The sequence below is a fragment of the Mus caroli genome, chromosome 8 (assembly GCF_900094665.2).
Source record: "Mus caroli chromosome 8, CAROLI_EIJ_v1.1, whole genome shotgun sequence".
Lineage (NCBI taxonomy): Eukaryota > Metazoa > Chordata > Mammalia > Rodentia > Muridae > Mus > Mus caroli.
The window spans coordinates 62455448-62474600 of NC_034577.1; the positions used below are offsets into that span (position 1 = coordinate 62455448).

General features: G+C 50.0%; 1 protein-coding gene across 6 annotated transcripts in view; it reads left to right on the forward strand.

The window, feature by feature from the left end:
- Positions 1-18474, forward strand: part of Sugp2 (SURP and G-patch domain containing 2) — a 32574-nt gene extending 14100 nt beyond the window's left edge. For 2 of the 6 annotated variants that reach the window (XM_029480594.1, XM_029480596.1), the window contains 8 exons: positions 1027-1147; positions 4354-4841; positions 6308-6419; positions 9869-10359; positions 11675-11736; positions 12419-12555; positions 13204-13324; positions 15596-18474. In XM_029480594.1, the coding sequence (XP_029336454.1) occupies positions 1027-1147; positions 4354-4841; positions 6308-6419; positions 9869-10359; positions 11675-11736; positions 12419-12555; positions 13204-13324 (1532 nt within the window). In that variant the 3' untranslated portion in view covers positions 15596-18474. Of the gene's footprint in view, positions 1-1026; positions 1148-4353; positions 4842-6307; positions 6420-9868; positions 10360-11674; positions 11737-12418; positions 12556-13203 lie in introns of all 6 variants that reach the window. The other 4 variants (XR_003837405.1, XM_021169548.1, XM_029480597.1 and 1 more) reach the window with 4 other exon arrangements.
- Positions 18475-19153: the final 679 nt, after the last annotated feature.

A 19153-nucleotide genomic window follows, 5' to 3' on the forward strand; every position in this document is an offset into this window, starting at 1 on the left:
AAAATGGGAGATAACTGACTCATGTTGTCTTCTGGCTGCTACCTGTAGGCTTGATGCACACGTCCTTTCACACATTAATTAGTTATATATAAAAAGGGGGGGCCAGGACTGGAGAATTAGCTCAGTGGGTAAGATCACTTACTGAATTAGCCTGAGGACCTGAGTTTAGACCCCAGCAACTAACTGTAGCCGTACCCATAATCGCAGTTCTGTAGGACCAGAGACAGGGGGATGGCTGTGGTTTGTTATCCACTGAAGCTTGCTAGCTGCCAGCCTAGCTCCATGTTCAGTAATAAGTTCAAGGAATAAGGTAAAGAATGACATCCTCTGACCTTCACATCTGGGCACATGTGCACATGCACCACATACATTTACCTGTGTATAGATGGTCCTGGGTAAGAGGCATGCACGAGGGGTCCTCCGAGTTGTGCAGCAACTGCTCTAAGTGACTAAGCCCCATCAATGATGTCTTTTGTATTTTTTTTGTATTTTCAGGTATTTTGTTGAGTTTGTTTGTGTGTGTGTGTTTACATATGTGTGTAAGGGGAGAGTAAGAGTGTGTTCTATATGTGTGAATGCACAGGCTCTTAACACTCTCTGTCTTACTCCCTTGAGACAGGGTCTTAGTTAATCTGGAATTAGGCTGGTGGCCAGCAAGCTCTAGCTGTCCTCCAGTGCTGCCTCCCACAGCACTGGGATTACAGGCATTCACTGTCTGTAACACCCAGATTTTTATTTGGGGATTTGAATTTAGGACCTCAAGTGTTCCCAGCCACTGAGCCATCTCTCGATCGCAGGGTTTTTTGTTCAGGCCAGTGACTCTTACTACTTACGGCTCAGGTGGGACATCTTTCAGCAGGACACTTTGTTCCTCAGCCAGGCTTTCCTCTTTCCAACACTAGTGTTCTATGATTGAAGGTTCCAGCCGATGGCCTTGTGGATTTCTGCTGCCTTCCAGTTCACTGTTCTGGTCTCCAGGCCTTTGTGGTCCACCATTCTTTACAATATCCATTCTGTATATTGCAGCAGTTCCCCAGCGGGCGGATCACAGGGTGGTGGACACCATTGACCAGCTTGTCATGCGTGTCATCCAAGGAAGGCTATCTCCCAGAGAGAGAACACTTCTCCTACAGGACCCTGCTTACTGGTAGGCATGGTTATTTTATCTTATTTTTTTCTAATCATTTATTTTTTTAAAGGACATGTTCTTATTTAAGACATAATTATATTATGTGTATGAGTATTTTGCCAGCATGTATACCTGTGCACCACATTCATGCAGTGTCTGAGGAGACTGGAAGTGTGTGTCAGGTCACCTAGAGACAGTTTTCAGCTGACATTTAGGTGCTGGAAATTGAATTGAGGTCCCCTGGAAGATCAGCAAGTGCTCTTAAACAGCTGAGCCATCTCTCCAGCCCTATTTTATTTTTTGCAAAAAAGTTGAGCAGCGCTCACCTTCTCTGCTGGACTGACCTATTGTGCAAAGAGACAGGTACCCAAAAGCACATGATAATGAGGGGAGGGTTTTTGTTTTGTTTTGTTTTGTTTTGATTTTTGTTTTTTGTTTTTTAAGATTTATTTATTACTTATTTTTATATGTAAGTACACTGTAGCTGTCTTCAGACACACCAGGAGAGGCCATCAGATGTCATTATGGATGGTTGTGAGCCACCATGTAGTTGCTGGGATTTGAACTCAGGTCCTTTGGAAGAGCAGTCAGTGCTCTTAACCACTGAGCCATCTCTTCAGCCCATGAAGGGAGTTTTACAGCCCTGGGAAGCAAGAAGGTCAGAACTGGCAACCAGCCTAGACTACAGGATAAAGACTCTCTGTAAAACACTTCATGCTAAAGAGTGTTTTGCCTGCATGTGTACCATATGCCTGGTGGCTGGAGAGGTCAGAGGTGGCATTGTATCTTCTGGAACTGGAGTCATGGATGGTTGTGAGCCACCATGTGTTTGCTAGGAATCCAACCTAGATCTACTGCAAGAATAGGAAGTGCTCGCAATCACTGAGCCAACCCTCCAGCCTCTCTGGTTTTCTTTATTGTTTTTAATTATAAGAGATAGGATATAAAGTTGTGGCTCAAGCTATGCCGAAACTCTCTGGGCTGAAGGAATCCTCCTGGCCCAGCCCTGGTTGCTATTGACTCTGCACTGCTCCCTGTGAATTTCTCTGTAGCTATCCTTGCTTTACAGAGAAAGGCACGGTGCTTGCAGGATGCATAGCTAAAATGAGCAGAGATCCAAAAACAGGGGAGGAAGCTGGGTGGCCTTAGATTGCTGAGGTAAACTGAAACCACTTGATAAGAAGGCATCCTGCCCGAGGTGGCGCACTCCTTTAATCCCAGCACTTGGGAGGCAGAGGCAGGCACCATGTCTAGCAAGTAATAAAAATTTTAAACACGCTGGGCTGTGGTGGTGCACACCTTTGATCCTAGCACTTGGGAAGCAGAGGCAGGCAGATTTCTGAGTTTGAGGCCAGCCTGGTCTACAGAGTGAGTTCCAGGACAGCCAGGGCTACACAGAGAAACCCTGTCTCGAAAACCCAAAAATAAATAAATAAATAAATAAATAGACCCTGTCTCGAAAAAACAAAAAAAAAACAAAAAACAAAAACAAACAAAAAAAAGGCATCCTGGTATAGAGGCCTAGGGGTAATGTCACCAGAGGGACCTGATCTAGAGAGGACTGCCTCTGCCACACAGACACTGGGTATAGCCTAGCAGCTGATGGTTACCACTAGAGGTGACAGATAGAAGCCATACTTGGTAGTGTGTGGTGGAGGAGCTGGCTTTGAACTCTGGCATTCTTCCTGCTTTAGCCTCCACTGCTGGGGTAGCAGGTGAGGCAAGGGCACACAGGTGCTAGCCTCGCTTCTATTTTCTGCTGGCTCTCTCTCACTTTGTAATTTGTAAGGGAAGTAGGGCTCTGCTCTGCCAGTTGTTCTGTTGGCCTTTAGGGACCTCTCAATCACTGTTCCAGGGACTTTTAATTGTCACCTCCAGTATCAGCAAAGGGCTGGGCTCAAGACCATTGGGCCCTAAAGTCTGGGTGTTCAGTGTCCCGTGCAGAACAGAGTCCTGTCTGCATGAGATACATGACTTCCGGCATATTTTTTGCTTTGAATTTTGAGAGTCTCTTTGTAGTCTGATCTGGAACTTGACATCCTCCTGCCTCAGCCTTCCCAGTACTGGGGTCGTATGAGTGTGCCACCTCATCCACTGTCGTATGCTTTACATAGTCTCTAGCTAGCTGGAAACACCCGAAGCAATGTGACTTGTCCATAGCATCATAGATAAGGAAGGGCAGCAGCAGCAGGGGTCTGTCCCTTCTCTGTGTTACATCCAAGCTCAGTTGACTCCCAAGCAGCAAACTTGGGTGTAGAGGGCCAACTGTGACAGTTGTTTGGGTTTTCATTGTTGCTGTTTTGGTTTGGTTGTGGTTTTGGTTTTGGTTTATTAGCTGGTGAATGCCAGGGTCCAAATGGAGTACACAGGTTCCCATTCCTTCTGTTCTTCACAGCCAGCAGAGATTTGACATCCTTGTACCTGAGGGAGGTGGTGAGGTGACCACTTCAGCCTGGCTTATTCAGCTGTCCCTAGTACATCTGCAGGTGTCTCAGACTCCCCCTCAGTCTTGTCATACCTCCCTCAGTGGCACAGGGAAAGCCCACAAAACACTTGACCAAGTGGCCATGTAAGAGGCGCCCCACTCTTGTTTGCTGTGGTACTGCAGGGCAGTGTGAGCCTGCTGCTTCCTAGGCTCTGAGCTCCCTCATGGCTGCTCACCAAAGTGGGAAAGAAATCCAACAGATGTTCGATTGCACACCTTTAATCCCAGCACTCTGGAGACAGACAGATCTCGATGAGTTTGAGGACAGCCTTGGTGTACATTGTGAGTTCCAGGCTAGCCAGGGCTACATATCTATATAGTAAGGCTACCTCAAAAACAAAACAAATAAAAAGATAATGTCTCACCAGGCAGTGGTGGTGCACACTTTTAATCCCAGCACTCTGGAGGCAGAGGCAGAGGTGGGGAGATCTCTGAGTTCAGGCTATCCAGGTGTACAGAATGAATTCCAGGACAGCCAAGACTACACAGAGAAACAGAAAGAGAATAGCTCATTTTGTAGTCCAGGCTGCCCTTGAATTCTTTGTAGTTCTCCTGCTTTGGCCTCCCCAATGTTAGGACTAAGAATAAACCTCTCTCTGCACCCAGCTGGATCAAAGCTCCTGACTTTTTTAGGTTACCTGGGCAGAAGAGGGCAGCAGGTGCCTCACTCAGGAGGGAGCTGTGCCTTGCTGAGCACAGTACTGTTTTCATAGTGCTCTGCCCTGTGTCTGCTTGGCAGGTTTCTGTCTGATGAGAGTAGCCTGGAGTATAAGTACTACAAGCTGAAGTTGGCAGAGTCACAGCGACTGAACCACAGCTGGCCCATCGTGGAGCGGAGGCCAACACCCGCACAGTGTGCGGTGCGTGCCATGCTGTATGCACAAGCTGTGCGAAGCCTCAAGCGCAGACTTCTCCCATGGCAGCGCAGGCGGCTGCTTCGCTCCCAAGGTCCTCGAGGCCTGAAGGCCAAGAAAGCCACCACTGCCCAGCAGACATCCCTGTCCTCAGGCACTCGGCAGAAACACCATGGCCGCCAGGCTTCTGGCTCCTTGAGGGTGAAGCCACCACCACGGGATTCAAGTGATGCTGCCCAGGACTGCCTATCAGAGCCTGCCAAACCCTGTCCTCAACCCTCCAGCCCTGGAGCCTTGGGCCCGTCTCCTCGGCCAACTGGAGGGGATGACTCAGAAGCCCTGCCGGCCTCTTCTCGATGCCCCTCTGCTAATAGTAGGTGTCCACCCTACCCCATCCTGTCCCATGATCATCTGGGTCCCTTGGGGTAGTAGGAGTTGGGGTGCTAGGTGCTCAGTAGTCTGGGCAGATAGCAAACTAGAGTGGACAGAAGAACTTAGACAGGATGGGTACATGGCCACACTGTCCTTCCTATTCCTCCTGAGCCCTGACTCCTCATAATACGTCCTTGCTGGGTACTTCCCATGGGGTGCTGATATTGGGGCAGCCAGGCCAGGCCTGAGTCTCCATCACACCACCATTACCCTCATGTATACCAGAGTCCACGGAGGTAAAAGTCATGGAAAAAGACAGTTTTCAGAGAACCTTGCACACGCCCTCTTATTACTTTGCTTGGTTTGGGTTGTGTTTATGAGGGGTTTGAGACAGGATCTCTCCATGTAATTCTGGAGCTCACTATGTAGACCAGGCTGGACTCAAAACTCACAGAGATCTGTCTGTGTCTCTGCTTTTAAGTGCTGAGGTTAAAGGCATGCACCACCATGGGCTGCAAGAGCTCAGACTCTGTCTGAGACAGAGTCTCTGCATCCCTGGTTGGCCTGGCATGTGCTGTAGCTGGGATTGGGCTGGAACTTAAAGCCACTGACTTGCTACATCCTTGTCTCTGTGCCTGGCCTCTACTACATTTTTATCCTGCCTGGGTTGCTTACAGCACCTAGCAGCACCTACTCTACATGAAGCTGGCTGTTTTGGGGCACACCTGTCACCCCAGCACTTGGAAGGTGGGACTCAGGAGGACCCAGACTTGCATGGTCAGCCTCACCTATGTGAGACCTTGCCTCAAATAATTATTCCTGTATTATTTGGGGTGGGTGAGAGTGAAATATGAACAGAGGCAGCTGCTATCTAAGTGTCTTCATTAGTCTGGGTTCAGCAGTGCTAGCCATTGAATGCAAGGCCACAGGTCCGCTCAGCAGACACCACCAAGCTGTACCCCAAGACCATTTCAGGTATTTCCAACCCGGCCAGGGTACATCAAACCCTCCATAGTGTTTCCTTAGATGCCTCTGTGTGCACTCTGCCTCTGCAAAGCTGCACTGCTGCTGCTGAAGTCCATTTGGTTGCCACCAGCTTAGCCTTTTCTCTGCCCAGGGATCCCATCCAGCTTTAGGTGGGGACATGCGCTGACTGCACAGTGCTCAGGCCTCACCATACACTGCCCACGCTTCTCTGCTCCTGACTCCAGGAGTGTCCTGAGCTGTTGGCTGGGTGTCTGCTGACCTAAGTTTCGAGAGTCTGAGCCACAGGTCGGCTGAGGTGATGAGAGTGATGGCCTGTTCCCACACAGCCACCCCAGGTGTTCATGCGGCTGCTGATGCTTCTGCCACAATCTGCCTATAGGCTAATTATGACAAAGAGAAGACTCCAGAGTCACACGATACAGAAGGGTAGACAGCTTGAGTCAGGCTAAAGAGCCACAACCACTGCTTTCTGTTTTGTAGTGGATGCAAAGACCATGGAGACTGCTGAGAAGCTGGCCAGATTTGTGGCTCAGGTCGGCCCTGAAATTGAGCAGTTCAGCATAGAGAACAGCACTGACAACCCTGACCTGTGGTACGTGCCTTGGACTCCACCATAGCCCATAGCCCACATGCTGTGAGCAGAGAGCAGGCAGGATGGTTCCACCTTCAGCTGAGCCTAGCCCAGAGCTGTCATCTGTTGGGTCAACCTTCACCCAGATCATCAGGAAATGCCTTGCCCTCTTTTCCATCCACCCTCACACAAGACAAAAGGGCTGGGAACTCCAGCAGCACTTGTGCATGTGCCTCACAGGTTATCTAAAAGAAATCCAGAAACCGCCCCTGAACAGCCACAGGTGCTGTAGAAGCTCTAGCTTGTGGTGGAAGGCCTCTGTGATGAAGATGCCTCAAGGCTCCTCCACAGGCCATTCGAGCCCTCCCCACCTCCAAGCTTAGCAGGGAGAGCTGTGTCATAGTCTGACTGAAAATGTAGTTGAATGTTTGCTGGGTACACGAGGCCTGGTGCTGCAATGGAATGCAGTTGGAAACTTACAGGTTTGAACCAGGGCTAGAATTAAGTTGATTCACTTCTTGCCTGGCACACACCAAGCCTTAGTATCTCCTGAGCACTGCATAAGGCACATGATGTTCCATACCTGTCTTGTTAGCACTTAGAAAGTAGAGGCAGGAAAATCAGTAGTTCAGTGTCATCTTTGCTACATAGGGAAGTTGAGGTCCTGCTTCTAAAAGCACAGACAGAGGGATGGAAAGCACACAGGATGGACAGAAGGCAGACAGGCTGGCTTACATGTCTGAAAGAGCTTATGGTTCCAATACAAACAGAGCATGCTGCTCTGGCTGCCTGGGCCTAGTGAGTGTGTGCTGTGTCCTGCACTCCTCAGCCCTGGCCCTTGATTGTCCTGCCCAGGCTGCCTCCTGCTCCCGGGAGAGCCAGCGTACCATGCTCAGAGCCACAACATCCAGCTTGCTGCGCACATGTACTGCTGTGTTATCTCCTGAGTCTGAGCTAACAAAGGCTTCATTTCAGGCTGTTATTTGGGCTTTTTTTCTAATTCAGTGAAGATTACAGTTTGAAAAGAAACCTTGCTGTTCTTGTACTTGGGTTTCTATACAGCAAACACTCGTTTGTTTGTTTGTTTGTTTTAATAAATTTTTCTTTTTAAGATTTATTTATTATGTACACAGCGTTCCTCCTGCATGTATGCCTGCAGGACAGAAGAGGGCACCAGATCTCACTGTAGATGGTTATGAGCCACCATGTGGTTGCTGGGATTTGAACTGGAAGAACAGCCAGTGCTTTTAACCATTGAGCCATCTCTCCAGCCCCACAGCAAATGCTCTCACCTATAGCTATAGCCCCAGGCCCCAGTTGAGTCTGTTTATGTTTACATGGTTTATTTACTTTGGTGGACATATGCAAATGTGAAGGTCAGAGGACAGCTTACAGGACTTATTCTCTCCTTCCACTATGGAAGTTCAGGGTTGTCAGGCTTGGAAGTAGACAATACCTTTATCCACTGAGCCCTCCAGAGTGTGTGGATTAAAGGCATGCACCATCACACCCATCTGGAACTTTTAATTACTCTTAATGTTGTTCTAACGTAAAATCACCTATAGAAGTCCTACTCACCCTTCTCAGTAACAGGGAGCCATCGTGTTTGTTCATCTTTCATTTTCCTTTGCACAGCTCAGTGCCGAGCACGTTCCCACTTAGGCTAGCACTGCAAGAAACGTGTCTAGGCCTGTCTCCTTTCTACCTGCGCATCTGTCCTCCACTACCAGCCAGCCTACGGTGTGTTATTCATAATACTCCTTTTACAGTACTGTCCACTGTGTTCATGAAGGGAACCCCAGGACCTCTGGAAGGTCTTGCCTCTCCCCAGTACCAGAACAACTGCACAAACAACATAAAGCCTCATGGCTTCTGAGGTCTCAGTTTGAGGTTGGTCTGGCTTCACTTCTCCCACTTAGAGACAAGAGAGGTACAGTTGGCCTCTGGAGGCCAGGAGTAGAACAGAGTGCATGTGTGCTACCAGTGGGCTGCCTTCTCCTCACCTCTGCTCCATCTGAGTCCTCCATTGGATGGTCCTGCATGCTCTTGCAATAGGCTTTCTCATACGTACTGACCCCACAGCCATTTAGCTCTGCCCCCCAAACTCTTTGTACCAGCCAAACTGACCATGCCCCTGTGTGCTTTCCCACCCTTCTGTCTGTCACCTTTTCCCTCCCCAGGCGGCTGCTCATCATTGTCACTATTGGTCTGTACTTGCTAGAACTACTGTGTATGTGTGTGCCTGTGTGTGCTGTTATATGTGTATGTCCGTGAGTGTTGGTGCACTTGTTTATATGGACACACAAGGAAGCCAGACACTGAATGTCTTCCCAAATTGCCTTTCCTCCTTAGTTTTTGTTTGATGTGTGAAATTTTAACTTTTTTAAAATAATATGTATGTGTATGTAAGTTAATGTGAATCACATGTGTGTGAATGTCCATGGAGTCCAGAAGAAAGCACTGCTAAAATCATTACAGGAGTTACAGGGTGTTGTGTGAACTGCCTGGTATAGGTGCTGAACCTGGACTCCAGTCCCCTGAAGAGCAATACACCAGATTATTAATGTTGGGACATTTACCAAGTGGCTGCTGTGAGCATTTGTACAGGGGGTTTTGGGGTAAGGTACTGCTAGGTCCTGTGTCCAGCATCATTGAAGAAAGAAAGGCTTTTTGTGGCAACTTGTTGGTATCTGGAGGACAAATCCTGATGTCAAGAAAGGCTGGTTCTTAACACTGGAGAGAGGGCTCAGAGGTTAAAAGCACTGGCTGATCTTCAGAGAACCCTGGTCCAATTCCCAGCACCCACATGGCAGCCTACAGCTGTTTGTAACTCCAGTTCCAGGGGATCTGACACCTTCACATAGATATACATGCAATACCAATACACATAAAAACAATAAAATAAAAAGGAATCATCACAAAATCATTAAAGAAAAAACAATGGCTAGTTCTTAGTGTGCCTGCAGGCTGGAGAGCACCAGCTCCCTTGGCCACGCTGTCTGTGCTTCTGAGCCTTTGGATCTGTGTGTGAGCTTCTGGTGCTACTCAGGCACCGCAGATCCTTCACCCATTTACTTTATTTATTGTGTGTTTGCTCTGGGTGTTTTTAGAGGTCAGAGGAGACAGGTTCTAGGGTCTGAGCTCAGCTTTCTCTCAGGTCTGTGTGTAGCAAGTGTTTTTATTGGCTGAGCTGCCTCACAGACTTCTTTTTTCTTTTTGAGTTTCGTAGGGATGGTATGGGGGTGCCTCTTGCAAGTTGCAGAAGCATCTTGTCATGAAAAACTTGAGAATCATCTTGTCCCTCCAGAGATTACTCGACTCATCAGTCCTAGTCCTGCAGGAGTCTAAACATTATGTCTTCCATTAGCTGCTCTGGGAAGCCATAGCAGGGTCATGGGGAGGCCTGGCCTCTGTCCTGGGCCAGGAAGGAGCTTCATGCTTGTCAGCTCAGCAGCTCATTTTCCCCTCAGGTTCCTGCACGACCAGAGCAGCTCAGCTTTCAAGTTCTACCGAGAGAAGGTGCTGGAACTGTGCCCATCCATCTCCTTCCAGTCCACTGGTGAGGCAGGGGACTCAGTACAGAGCCCCACAGCTGGCAAGGAGGGTAAGGGTGAGCCACAGGAGGGGCACCCTGAGCAGGAGGCTTCACTGGAGGGCACTGAGGTGCTGCCTGAGGAGGAGGAGGAAGAGGAAGATGAGGAGGAGAGCGAGGACGAGGGTGGAGAGGAGACCTCCACTCTCAGGCCACAGGCAGAAGCTGCCAAGTGTCCAGGCTCTGAGGGCAGTTCCCCTACTGACAGCATCCCTGGAGAGGGGTCCAGAGAGGACCAGGCCAGCACCCCTGGCCTGTCCCAGGCCTCCTCTGGCAGCTGCTTCCCCAGGAAGAGAATCAGCAGCAAGTCGCTGAAAGTTGGCATGATCCCTGCCCCAAAGAGGGTGTGTCTCATCCAGGAGTCAAAGGGTGAGTATCCCATAGTCCTGTGAGGGACACACTCAGTAGCCATTCTAGCTGTGCCAGCCACAGCCAGTCATCCTGCCTCCTGCCAGCACCTGCTGGCCTTGTGTGTGTGCAGTTGGGCCCAAGTACCTGGCACAGTGCACAGGGTTCTCTGCTCTCAGGACTTAGAATTTGAGTGGAGTTTGGGGTTTTGTGGTGGTTTTCTTTGAGACAGAATACACGTGATTAGTCTGTGCTGGCTTCATACAGTAATCTTCCTGGCCAGCTCCCACAGGGTGAAACTGCAGGTGTGCCACCACAACCAGGTTCTCCTTGGTTCACAGTGCTGGCAGGGGAACCCAACCAGGCCAATTCTGTGTGGCCCCTGGGCCTATGCTTTGGCTTGTAAGTATTCTTAGCCATTATGCACTGCACTCTAAGGTGTTAGCCTGAGACCTGCATGTCCAGTAAGGGGGCTTCCTTCCTTACAAGGATCTCTGTCACAGGGCTGGAGAGATGGCTCAGGGGTTAAGAGTTAAGACTGTTCTTCCAGAGATCCTGAGTTCAAATCCCAGCAACTACATGGTGGCTCACAACCATCCGTAGAGGGATCTGATGCCCTCTTCTGGTGTGTCTGAAGATAGCTACAGTGTACTTATAAACATAAAATCAACCAATCAAAAAAAAAAGAAAGGAGCTCTGTCACCACTACTCAGACTGCTGTTCCCCACACTTGACCTTAAGGCACCCCCAGTTTCTCCCCGTACCTATAGCGAAGCTGAGAAGACAGTAACCATTGGGCCTTGCTGTTCTGTAAAACTCACTTTATATCCTTAGCGCTGTAGTGGATGGCCAGTAGCCCCACGGTAACCCTGTGTCCTGTATCTGTACAGGGGAGCTGAGCCATACCTCAGATACCTTGGTGCTTTGCACATCCGTGAGACAGGCCTTCCACGATGAGAGCTTGGTGCTCTCCTAAGTTCTATGTTCTCACATTGGACAGTTAAGGGCCTTGACTAGGAGGGCCCAGTGCTGCTGTGGCCTGCCCGCAGCAGAAGTGTCTTCCTGTAGCCATGGAAGCAGCCCAAGCAGCAGGTCTCTGTGAGGGCCAGCACTCTGGGGTTGAGTGGTGCCCTTGGCACTGACAATGCTGCTGGCTTCATCACAGCCATTCACAGGACGTAGAATATTTGAGAGCTGGAGATGGGATGGAAGCCAGCATCAGCCATGTAGGGCAGACACGGGCGTGGACTGTCTTTATCAGGCAGCATTTCTGTCTATCTCTAAGGGCACGGGGCAAATGTTCAATGTGAACAGATCTCTCCCTTTTGTCTTCCAGTCCACGAACCAGTTCGAATTGCCTACGACAGGCCTAGGGGTCGTCCCATAGCCAAAAAGAAGGTGTGTGTGACTGCATTGTGACACCTCCCTACCCCTGCAGATTCAGCATCAGAATGGTTGACTTGCTGCTTGTGGTGAGGCTTCAGGCACTTTGCAGAGCTGGGTGTGGAGCATGCCTGTGTCCCAGGTGTTCAGAAGGCTGGGGCAGGATGATTGCTTATGCACAGGAGTTCCAGGCTGGCCCAGATATCACAGCACACTCCATCCCCAAGAGAGCAGCCAGGCGTAGGCATGCCTGTTATCACCTCACTGCCTCCGGGAGGCTGGGCTGGAAGATCTCAGGTTTGAAGCCAGAGAGTGAGAGTGTTTTTAGCCCTACAATATAAACTATGCAGTACACGGGAGAGCAGTCCACTCATAGAAGAGGTTGGCTGCCAGAGGGCCATTCATCCTTACAGGTCTCTTATTCAGTCACTTCTCCTTTAGCCTGGGCCCCACCCTCCTCATAGAGTTTCCCTCATAGTCTTAGTACAGGGCAGCAGCATGCCACCCCACTGCCTGTTGGCTAGTTCTAACCCTGGGGTAAGGGACCTGGCCTCAAGAAGTCCCACCCCCAGGGATGTTTGAGGGAAGCTGGAGGTGAGTGGAGCTCACCATTCCAGGCATCGAGGGTTAGAACGCCACTTGGAGATCCAGTATACACTGGAACAGAGTGGTCTACCCACCCACTTTCTCTCCTCAGAAACCCAAGGACCTGGAATTTTCCCAGCAGAAACTGACAGACAAGAACGTGGGCTTCCAGATGCTGCAGAAGATGGGCTGGAAGGAAGGCCATGGCCTGGGCTCCCTTGGGAAGGGCATCCGAGAGCCCGTCAGTGTGTATGGCATGGCTGGGGGAAGCCTGGGGAGCCTTGGGTTGGGGCTATACAGAGTATACAGCTAGGTCATTTTTTCCTAGCTGCTCACTCAGGTGCACAAGAGTGACCAGCTCCTTCCTACATAGACCTCTGAACAGCTTCTTGACTCTTACATCTAAGCAACATTTAGTAATGGCACAGGTGATTCTGGAAGCCATTACAGGCTGCAAGGAAGGAGACACAAATCCTCAGCCCCTCTTCATATGTCCAGAGGGTGTGTTCCTCAGCACCAACACACCCCTGGGTGAGGTGGCCTGTTGTGATCAGGCTGCAAACCCACAGAGGGCTCCAATCAGGCCTAGCTAGAGCTTATCTGTGATCCTGGAAGACAAGCAAGAGGCAGGGAAATGGTAAGTTCCAGGCCAAATAGGACTCCATAAAAGACTGTCTCACGCACAAAAGGCCATGCTCCCATGATCTAGTGGTTTCTTTGTCTTGTTTAATTTTTGTTGTGCTAGGGAGAAAACTCTGGGCCTCACCGCATGGCAAGCACTCACTGAACAACGCCCTAGCCCTGTGACTCTATTTCCTCTCTGGATATATGTCCCATGTCCCCGTGCACCCTAGTTGACTCCTGATCCTAGCTCTGACTGTCACCTCTGCTCTGCAGGGGTACTCTTTCAGAAGGAGAGGGCCTGGGAGCTGATGGGCCTGAGCAGAAAGAAGACACCTTTGACGTCTTCCGCCAGCGCATGATGCAAATGTACAGACACAAGCGGGCCAGCAAATAGGTGTGTGCCAGGACGCAGACCAGCAGCTGATACTACCAGAAAGAAAATCTGAGTAAGGCAGGAGGGCCATTCCTGCCATGTGCCACATGCTCCTGTTCAGGCACGCGGGGGAGGAAGCTCCTCAACAGAAGGGTAGCTTACTAGCCCCAGCCCTCCCACCCTCCAGTGCCTCTGCCTGGATTTGTGCATGCTGTCATGGGACTGGGCCACCCTCGGCCTTACCTGTTTCTACTCCAGGTTTCTCTCGAAGATGACAGTTCCTTGCAGGGGCCAAACAGGATAGACCTGATGAGTGGCCTTGCTCGGCCACCACACTCCTTCCTGAGGGCCTCAAGTGCTGTTTTGTGAGGGGTCTATAGGCCTCATCCTTCCCACTCTTGGTTTTTTGTTTTTACTTGTATTGTGTGTATGTGAGTGAGCAGGTGTGTTACAGTGCCCATAAGAAGAGCAAAGGACAACTTGTGAGTCAATTCTCCTTCCACCATGTGTGACTCCGGGATTGAACTCAGATCCTCAGGCTTGGTAGCAAGCACCCTTACCCACTGATTCCTGTTGCCAGCCCTCATTCTTGGTTCTTGACCTTCTTACCCGTCATACTTCATACACAGTTCTGAACAGCCATTCTCTTCTTAACTAGATCAGAGCCACTGGCGACAGAGATAAGCCTCGAAGCAACCTTGCCCTTCCCGTCACCCTGCCCCGGACGCCTGCAGCCTGAGCCTCGGTGTGTACTCGGCCAGCTCCACATCCCTAGGTCAGGTCCCAGCAGGCCTTGCCACTCTGCAGAGCAGCAGCCACTCAGGCACCCTTGTCTGTCCTGCTTCTGACTCTGTCCTTCATCTTATTCCTCTTTGTAGGGTGCTTCCTCAGCCTTGGTGCCCAGGGCCTGGCTCCTCTTTAAGTTCTCCACAAAGCCCTGCCTTCCAGAGCCCTGTGCTGCTGTGTCTTCAGAGCTTATCTGGAAACAGACGGGCTCCAGTGGAGAGGGAACACTGTGGATTCTTGCTTTTGAGCAATGGTGTCTCAGCTCCTACAGAATTCTGAGAGCTTTGCAGGCTGAAGCAGGGGGATCTAGGACAAGTTAAAGTCCTGCCTGGCTGTGTAGCAGGACCTGTCTTGAGAGACTTCTCAAAATCTTAGCCCCAGTTTAATATAGTTGAGGCTTATAATACTCCTGTTTCTGTCTCTGGGAAGTGCGTTCTGAGGAAAACCCCAGTCTTTCCACCTCCAGCCTCCACTGTGGCTCCTGCAGGCCAGTGCTATGGTGCTGTAGCACAGTTTCCATGTACAGTGTCTTTCTGAAGCCTCAGGAAGGGTGGCGTGGCTCAGCTGCCATGGATGTCTGCTTTGGAGCCCAACTCCACCCATGCCCACCACCCCTGTTTGGTACAGATCCTCTCGATGCATCCCAGCCTCCCCGCCACACTGCTGGGCATTTGAAATCAGTCTGTGGAAGTCTGGAAAGGCTGATGTCAGGGCTGGGGACATGGTGGTCAGGTGTCAACCATGAGCACAGCAGGAAGATCTTGCTGTAGTGATACTCAACTCTCCTCTCAGCTTAGCTCTACTTTCTGTTTCCCAGCATGCCCTTCTTCACAGCTGCTGCAGCTCACACCACCTCACTCTCTTCTGGTGTCTTGGCAACTAACAGGTCTTTGTAGCAATGGAGATGCACTGCCAATGGGTCACAGTCTGACTCTTGAACACAAATCTGTAGGGTGGGAGATGACAGGTCAGGGACCCTAGGCTGCAGTTTCATCGTCAGGTCTTTCTTTCACCTTCTAGCAGCTTCCATGTTGGCTGTGGGTTGGAATGGGACTCTGGTCCATGGTGGGCTCTTAAGAGGAGTTCCCATCCATAAGTGGAGCACACAGACCTGGGTGTGCTGCTCACTCCATATCTCCAGCTTCTCTCCAGTCACCTGCATTTGTGCTGCTCCATTGGGGCTTCAAGATGATTGAGGAATTGTGGGTAGATGGCCCTTGTGCCAAGACTCTGGGAGGTGAGACTGTCAGGCAGCCTCCCACGTTGAGAATGACATTCCTGGGCACTCTTCTCGAGACAGGATGAATAGTGGGGAGAGAGAGAGCACATATCTTATGCCCCTTAACGTGAGCCATCTTGATGCTCCTCACACACACCTTGCCATCCTTGCCCTCCTGGGGCACCTTGCTCTCCAGCCAAGCTGCTCTGTGGGCAGGGCTGTGGAGGACACCTGATGTATACTCATGTGACCTTGTTCCTGTCACAGTGTTTGTCCTGTCATTCTAGTTCCAGGGTCACATCCACAAGGACCATGGATTCCAAAAGTTGTGCTGGCCTGGCCTGCCCTGGCTCCAGTCTGTTCCTGTTCCTGGATGTGCGTCGTGCAAGTTGATTCTGTACCTGGTAAAACCTAGAACACACTTGTGATGTCACCTCTTGGATGTAGTTGTGTTTGTAAGGATCTAAGAAGTCATGGTGTTGTCGGTGTTGAGTGCTTGGAATAAATGAAGAGCAGACCCGCTGCCCGGCTCCTGTGCTGCCATCACTGAGGACTCATGGGGGCGGAGGCCTGAGGACTGTGAGGCCAGCCTGGGTTATATCATAGTCTGTATTGAAGAAGAGAAAATAAGTCGGATAGGGTATCTCATGCCTATAATCTTAGCACTAGGGAGACTGAGGCAGGGGGATTGCTTTCAGTTCCAGGATATTCTGAGCCCTAGAGTGAAACTGTCTCAAACATGTGAGTCCTGTGAGGAGAACATGAGAGGTAGCAGTGCACACCTAGGCCTGACAGTGTCTAATGGCCCGAAATGGGATCTGAGCCCTGATGGCTGCTATTCCCAGACTCCAGCCCTGACTACAGACATCCCCAGGCCTGACCAGACAGCAGTCCGTCAACCCAGATCCAATGACAAGTGTCCCTAGACATCTCTAGCCCTCATGAGTCGCCCCCAGCCTGATGACAGTGTCACCAGTCCCCGAAATAGAGGTCTTCCAGGACCAATGACACCAACCCCTTGACTTTGACAGATCTTCTCCCAAGCCTAATGATAGGCTCTTTCCTTTACATGATGATCAAGTATCCCCATGTCCACTTTATTCTAGCCTCTAATGAGTAGATTTGTCCTATAGGTGCCTTCTGTGACCCAAGCTGGTCTTGAATTCAAGATCTTCTGCCTCATCTTCTAGAGTCCTGGGATCATGGGTCTGTCACCAGACATAGTCTCTGAGAGAATGGCTGTCCATGGCTTACCTGCCTTGTCCCTACCTGGGGCAAGAGCACTGAATAGTGGGGCCTTAGATGTGATTTTGTTCCCTAAGGAGCCTTTGCCTCTGGCTTTTTTTACCAGTACTTCCCTGTCCCTGTCCCTCAGCAGGAGGGTAGTAAGGATACCAGGCTGAGCATGGTTCCCAGGACAGGTGATGCTGCACTCAGGAAAAACCCTGGGGGTGGCCTAGAGACCAGCAGCACAGGGCCCTTCAAAAGCTTCACCTCCTCTGCTTTATCCTAGAGGAATTTTGACCATGATGGTGGCCAGCCAAGCCCTGCCACCTGGCACCCTGTCTCCTGTTTCCACCCACCCAATTCTCCTCAGCACAGCCATTGTGGGGGCCATGTAGACCCAGGGCAGAGTCTCTAGCCACGGGGGAAGAGGCCCTGGGGGACCTTACCATTCAATCTTTGACCTTTGTTCTCAGTTTCCTCTGGCAAATTGTAAAGAGCCATCAGAAGGTAAAATATCCCCTGTGTCTTAGTGTTTGGGAGAAAAGGGTTTATCTAATATACACTTCCATATCACTATTCATCATTGAAGATCAGGCCAGGAACTCACACAGGGCAGGAACCTTGAAGCAGGAACCCAGAGGCAGGAACTAATGCAGAGGCCTTGAAGGGTGCTGCTTACTGGTTTGCTCCATATTGAGTACTCAGCCTGCTTTCTTACAGAACTCAGGACCATCACCCCAGGGATGGCTGGGCCTTCCCCATCATAAGAAAATGCCCTACAGGCTTGCTTATAGCCCAATCTTATAGAGGCATTTCCTCCGTTGAGATGACCCCAGTCCTTGTCAAGTTAACATAAAACTATCCAGAACAGCCTTTTGAGTTTAGAGCTGTGTGGTAGTTGAATGTGTCTCATGCAGGAGATTGTTCCCTCACTCAGCTTCCCAGGTTCAGGGAGGCTGAGGATGTAACTAAGCAACAGACTGAAATATGTAACACAAAACCCAGAGAAGAAGCTGTGTGGAGTGGCCACACATATGGTCATGACTGCTTGGAGCACTGAAACAGGAGGGTCACTTAGCATGGAAATTGTAGACCCTACATGGAGGTCCCAATTCAGCACAAGCCAGGTGCATGCAGAACAGAGCACAGGGGTCCCCTTCTACATCCACAAAGTAAAATGACAGGCACACATGATCCCAGCGACATGAAACAGCCAGGGGGTTCTGAGTCTGTTTCTTTAGGAGTGCATGGCAGTGTGGAGCAGCACAGAAGCCTGTGCCCTTCCAGGGTGTTCCACATGCATTGCTGCAGAGACAATAAGTTGGAGACTGCTGGACTTGGAAGTATGATACATTTTTCACAGCCATTTTATTGTCACAAATATTTTTTTAATTACATTTATTGGGATTAATGAAATGGCTCAGTAACTAAGAGCACTGGGTATTCCAGAGACTGGGGTTCAGTTCCCAGCACCTACATGGCAGCTTGCACCATTTGTGACTCTAGTTCCAGGGAATCTGTCACCTTCTTCTGGCCTCAGGCTCTGCACACACACACTGTGTACAGTGTGAAACACCCATACACATGAAATTTAAATCTTTAAGTTAAAAATTGGTGGCCAGGCGTGGTGGCACACGCCTTTAATCCCAGCACTCGGGAGGTAGAGGCAGGTGGATTTCTGAGTTCAAGGCCAGCCTGGTCTGCAAAGTGAGTTCCAGGACAGGACAGCCAGGGCTACACAGAGAAACCCTGTCTGGAAAAAAAAAAAAATTGGTGGGCTAGCGTAGTGGCTCAGCAGTCAGGAGCACTGGCTCCTCTTCCAGAGGTCCTGAGTTCAATTCCCAGCAACCACATGGTGGCTCACAACCATCTGTAATGAGATCTGATGCCCTCTTCTGATGTGTCTGAAAACCAGGACAGTGTACAAGTGCTAAATAAATAAATCATTAAAAAAAAAATTGGTGCAGGTAATGTATGTATGGTGAGTGAATGTGGCTGTGTATGCCATCAGCCTGTGTGGGGGATGGGAGGTCAGTTCTCTCTGACCATGTGGGACGGGTTACACTCAGGTTTTCAGCTTAGCAGTGAGCACCATTACCCACTCTACTGGCCATCATTTAAAATACTGGGCCTACATGTATGTCTATACCATGTGCATGCCTGGTACCTGCAGAGGCCAGAACAAGTCATCAAATCTCCTGGGACCATAGTTACAGATGGTTGTCAGTCACCACTAATTTGCTGGGACTCAAATCCTGGTCTTCAGGAAGAGTGGCCAGGGCTCTTAACCACTGAGTCCTCTGGTCCCTTAGAATAATCTTGTGCTTGTATTTGTTTTTCATTGTTATTCTGAGGCAGAGTGTCCATTGTCCTGTTTGTCCTGGAACTCCGTATGTAGGCCAGAACTTGAACTCACAGAGCACTGAGATTGAAAACGTGCACCATCATTCTCAGCCCCTTAAAGTATTCTTTTTTGTTTTTGTTTTTGTTTTTGTTTTTTTGGTTTTACGAGACAGGGTTTCTCTGTATAGCCCTGGCTGTCCTGAAACTCACTTTGTAGACCAGGCTGTCCTCAAACTCTGAAATTCGCCTGCCTCTGCCTCCCGAGTGCTGGGATT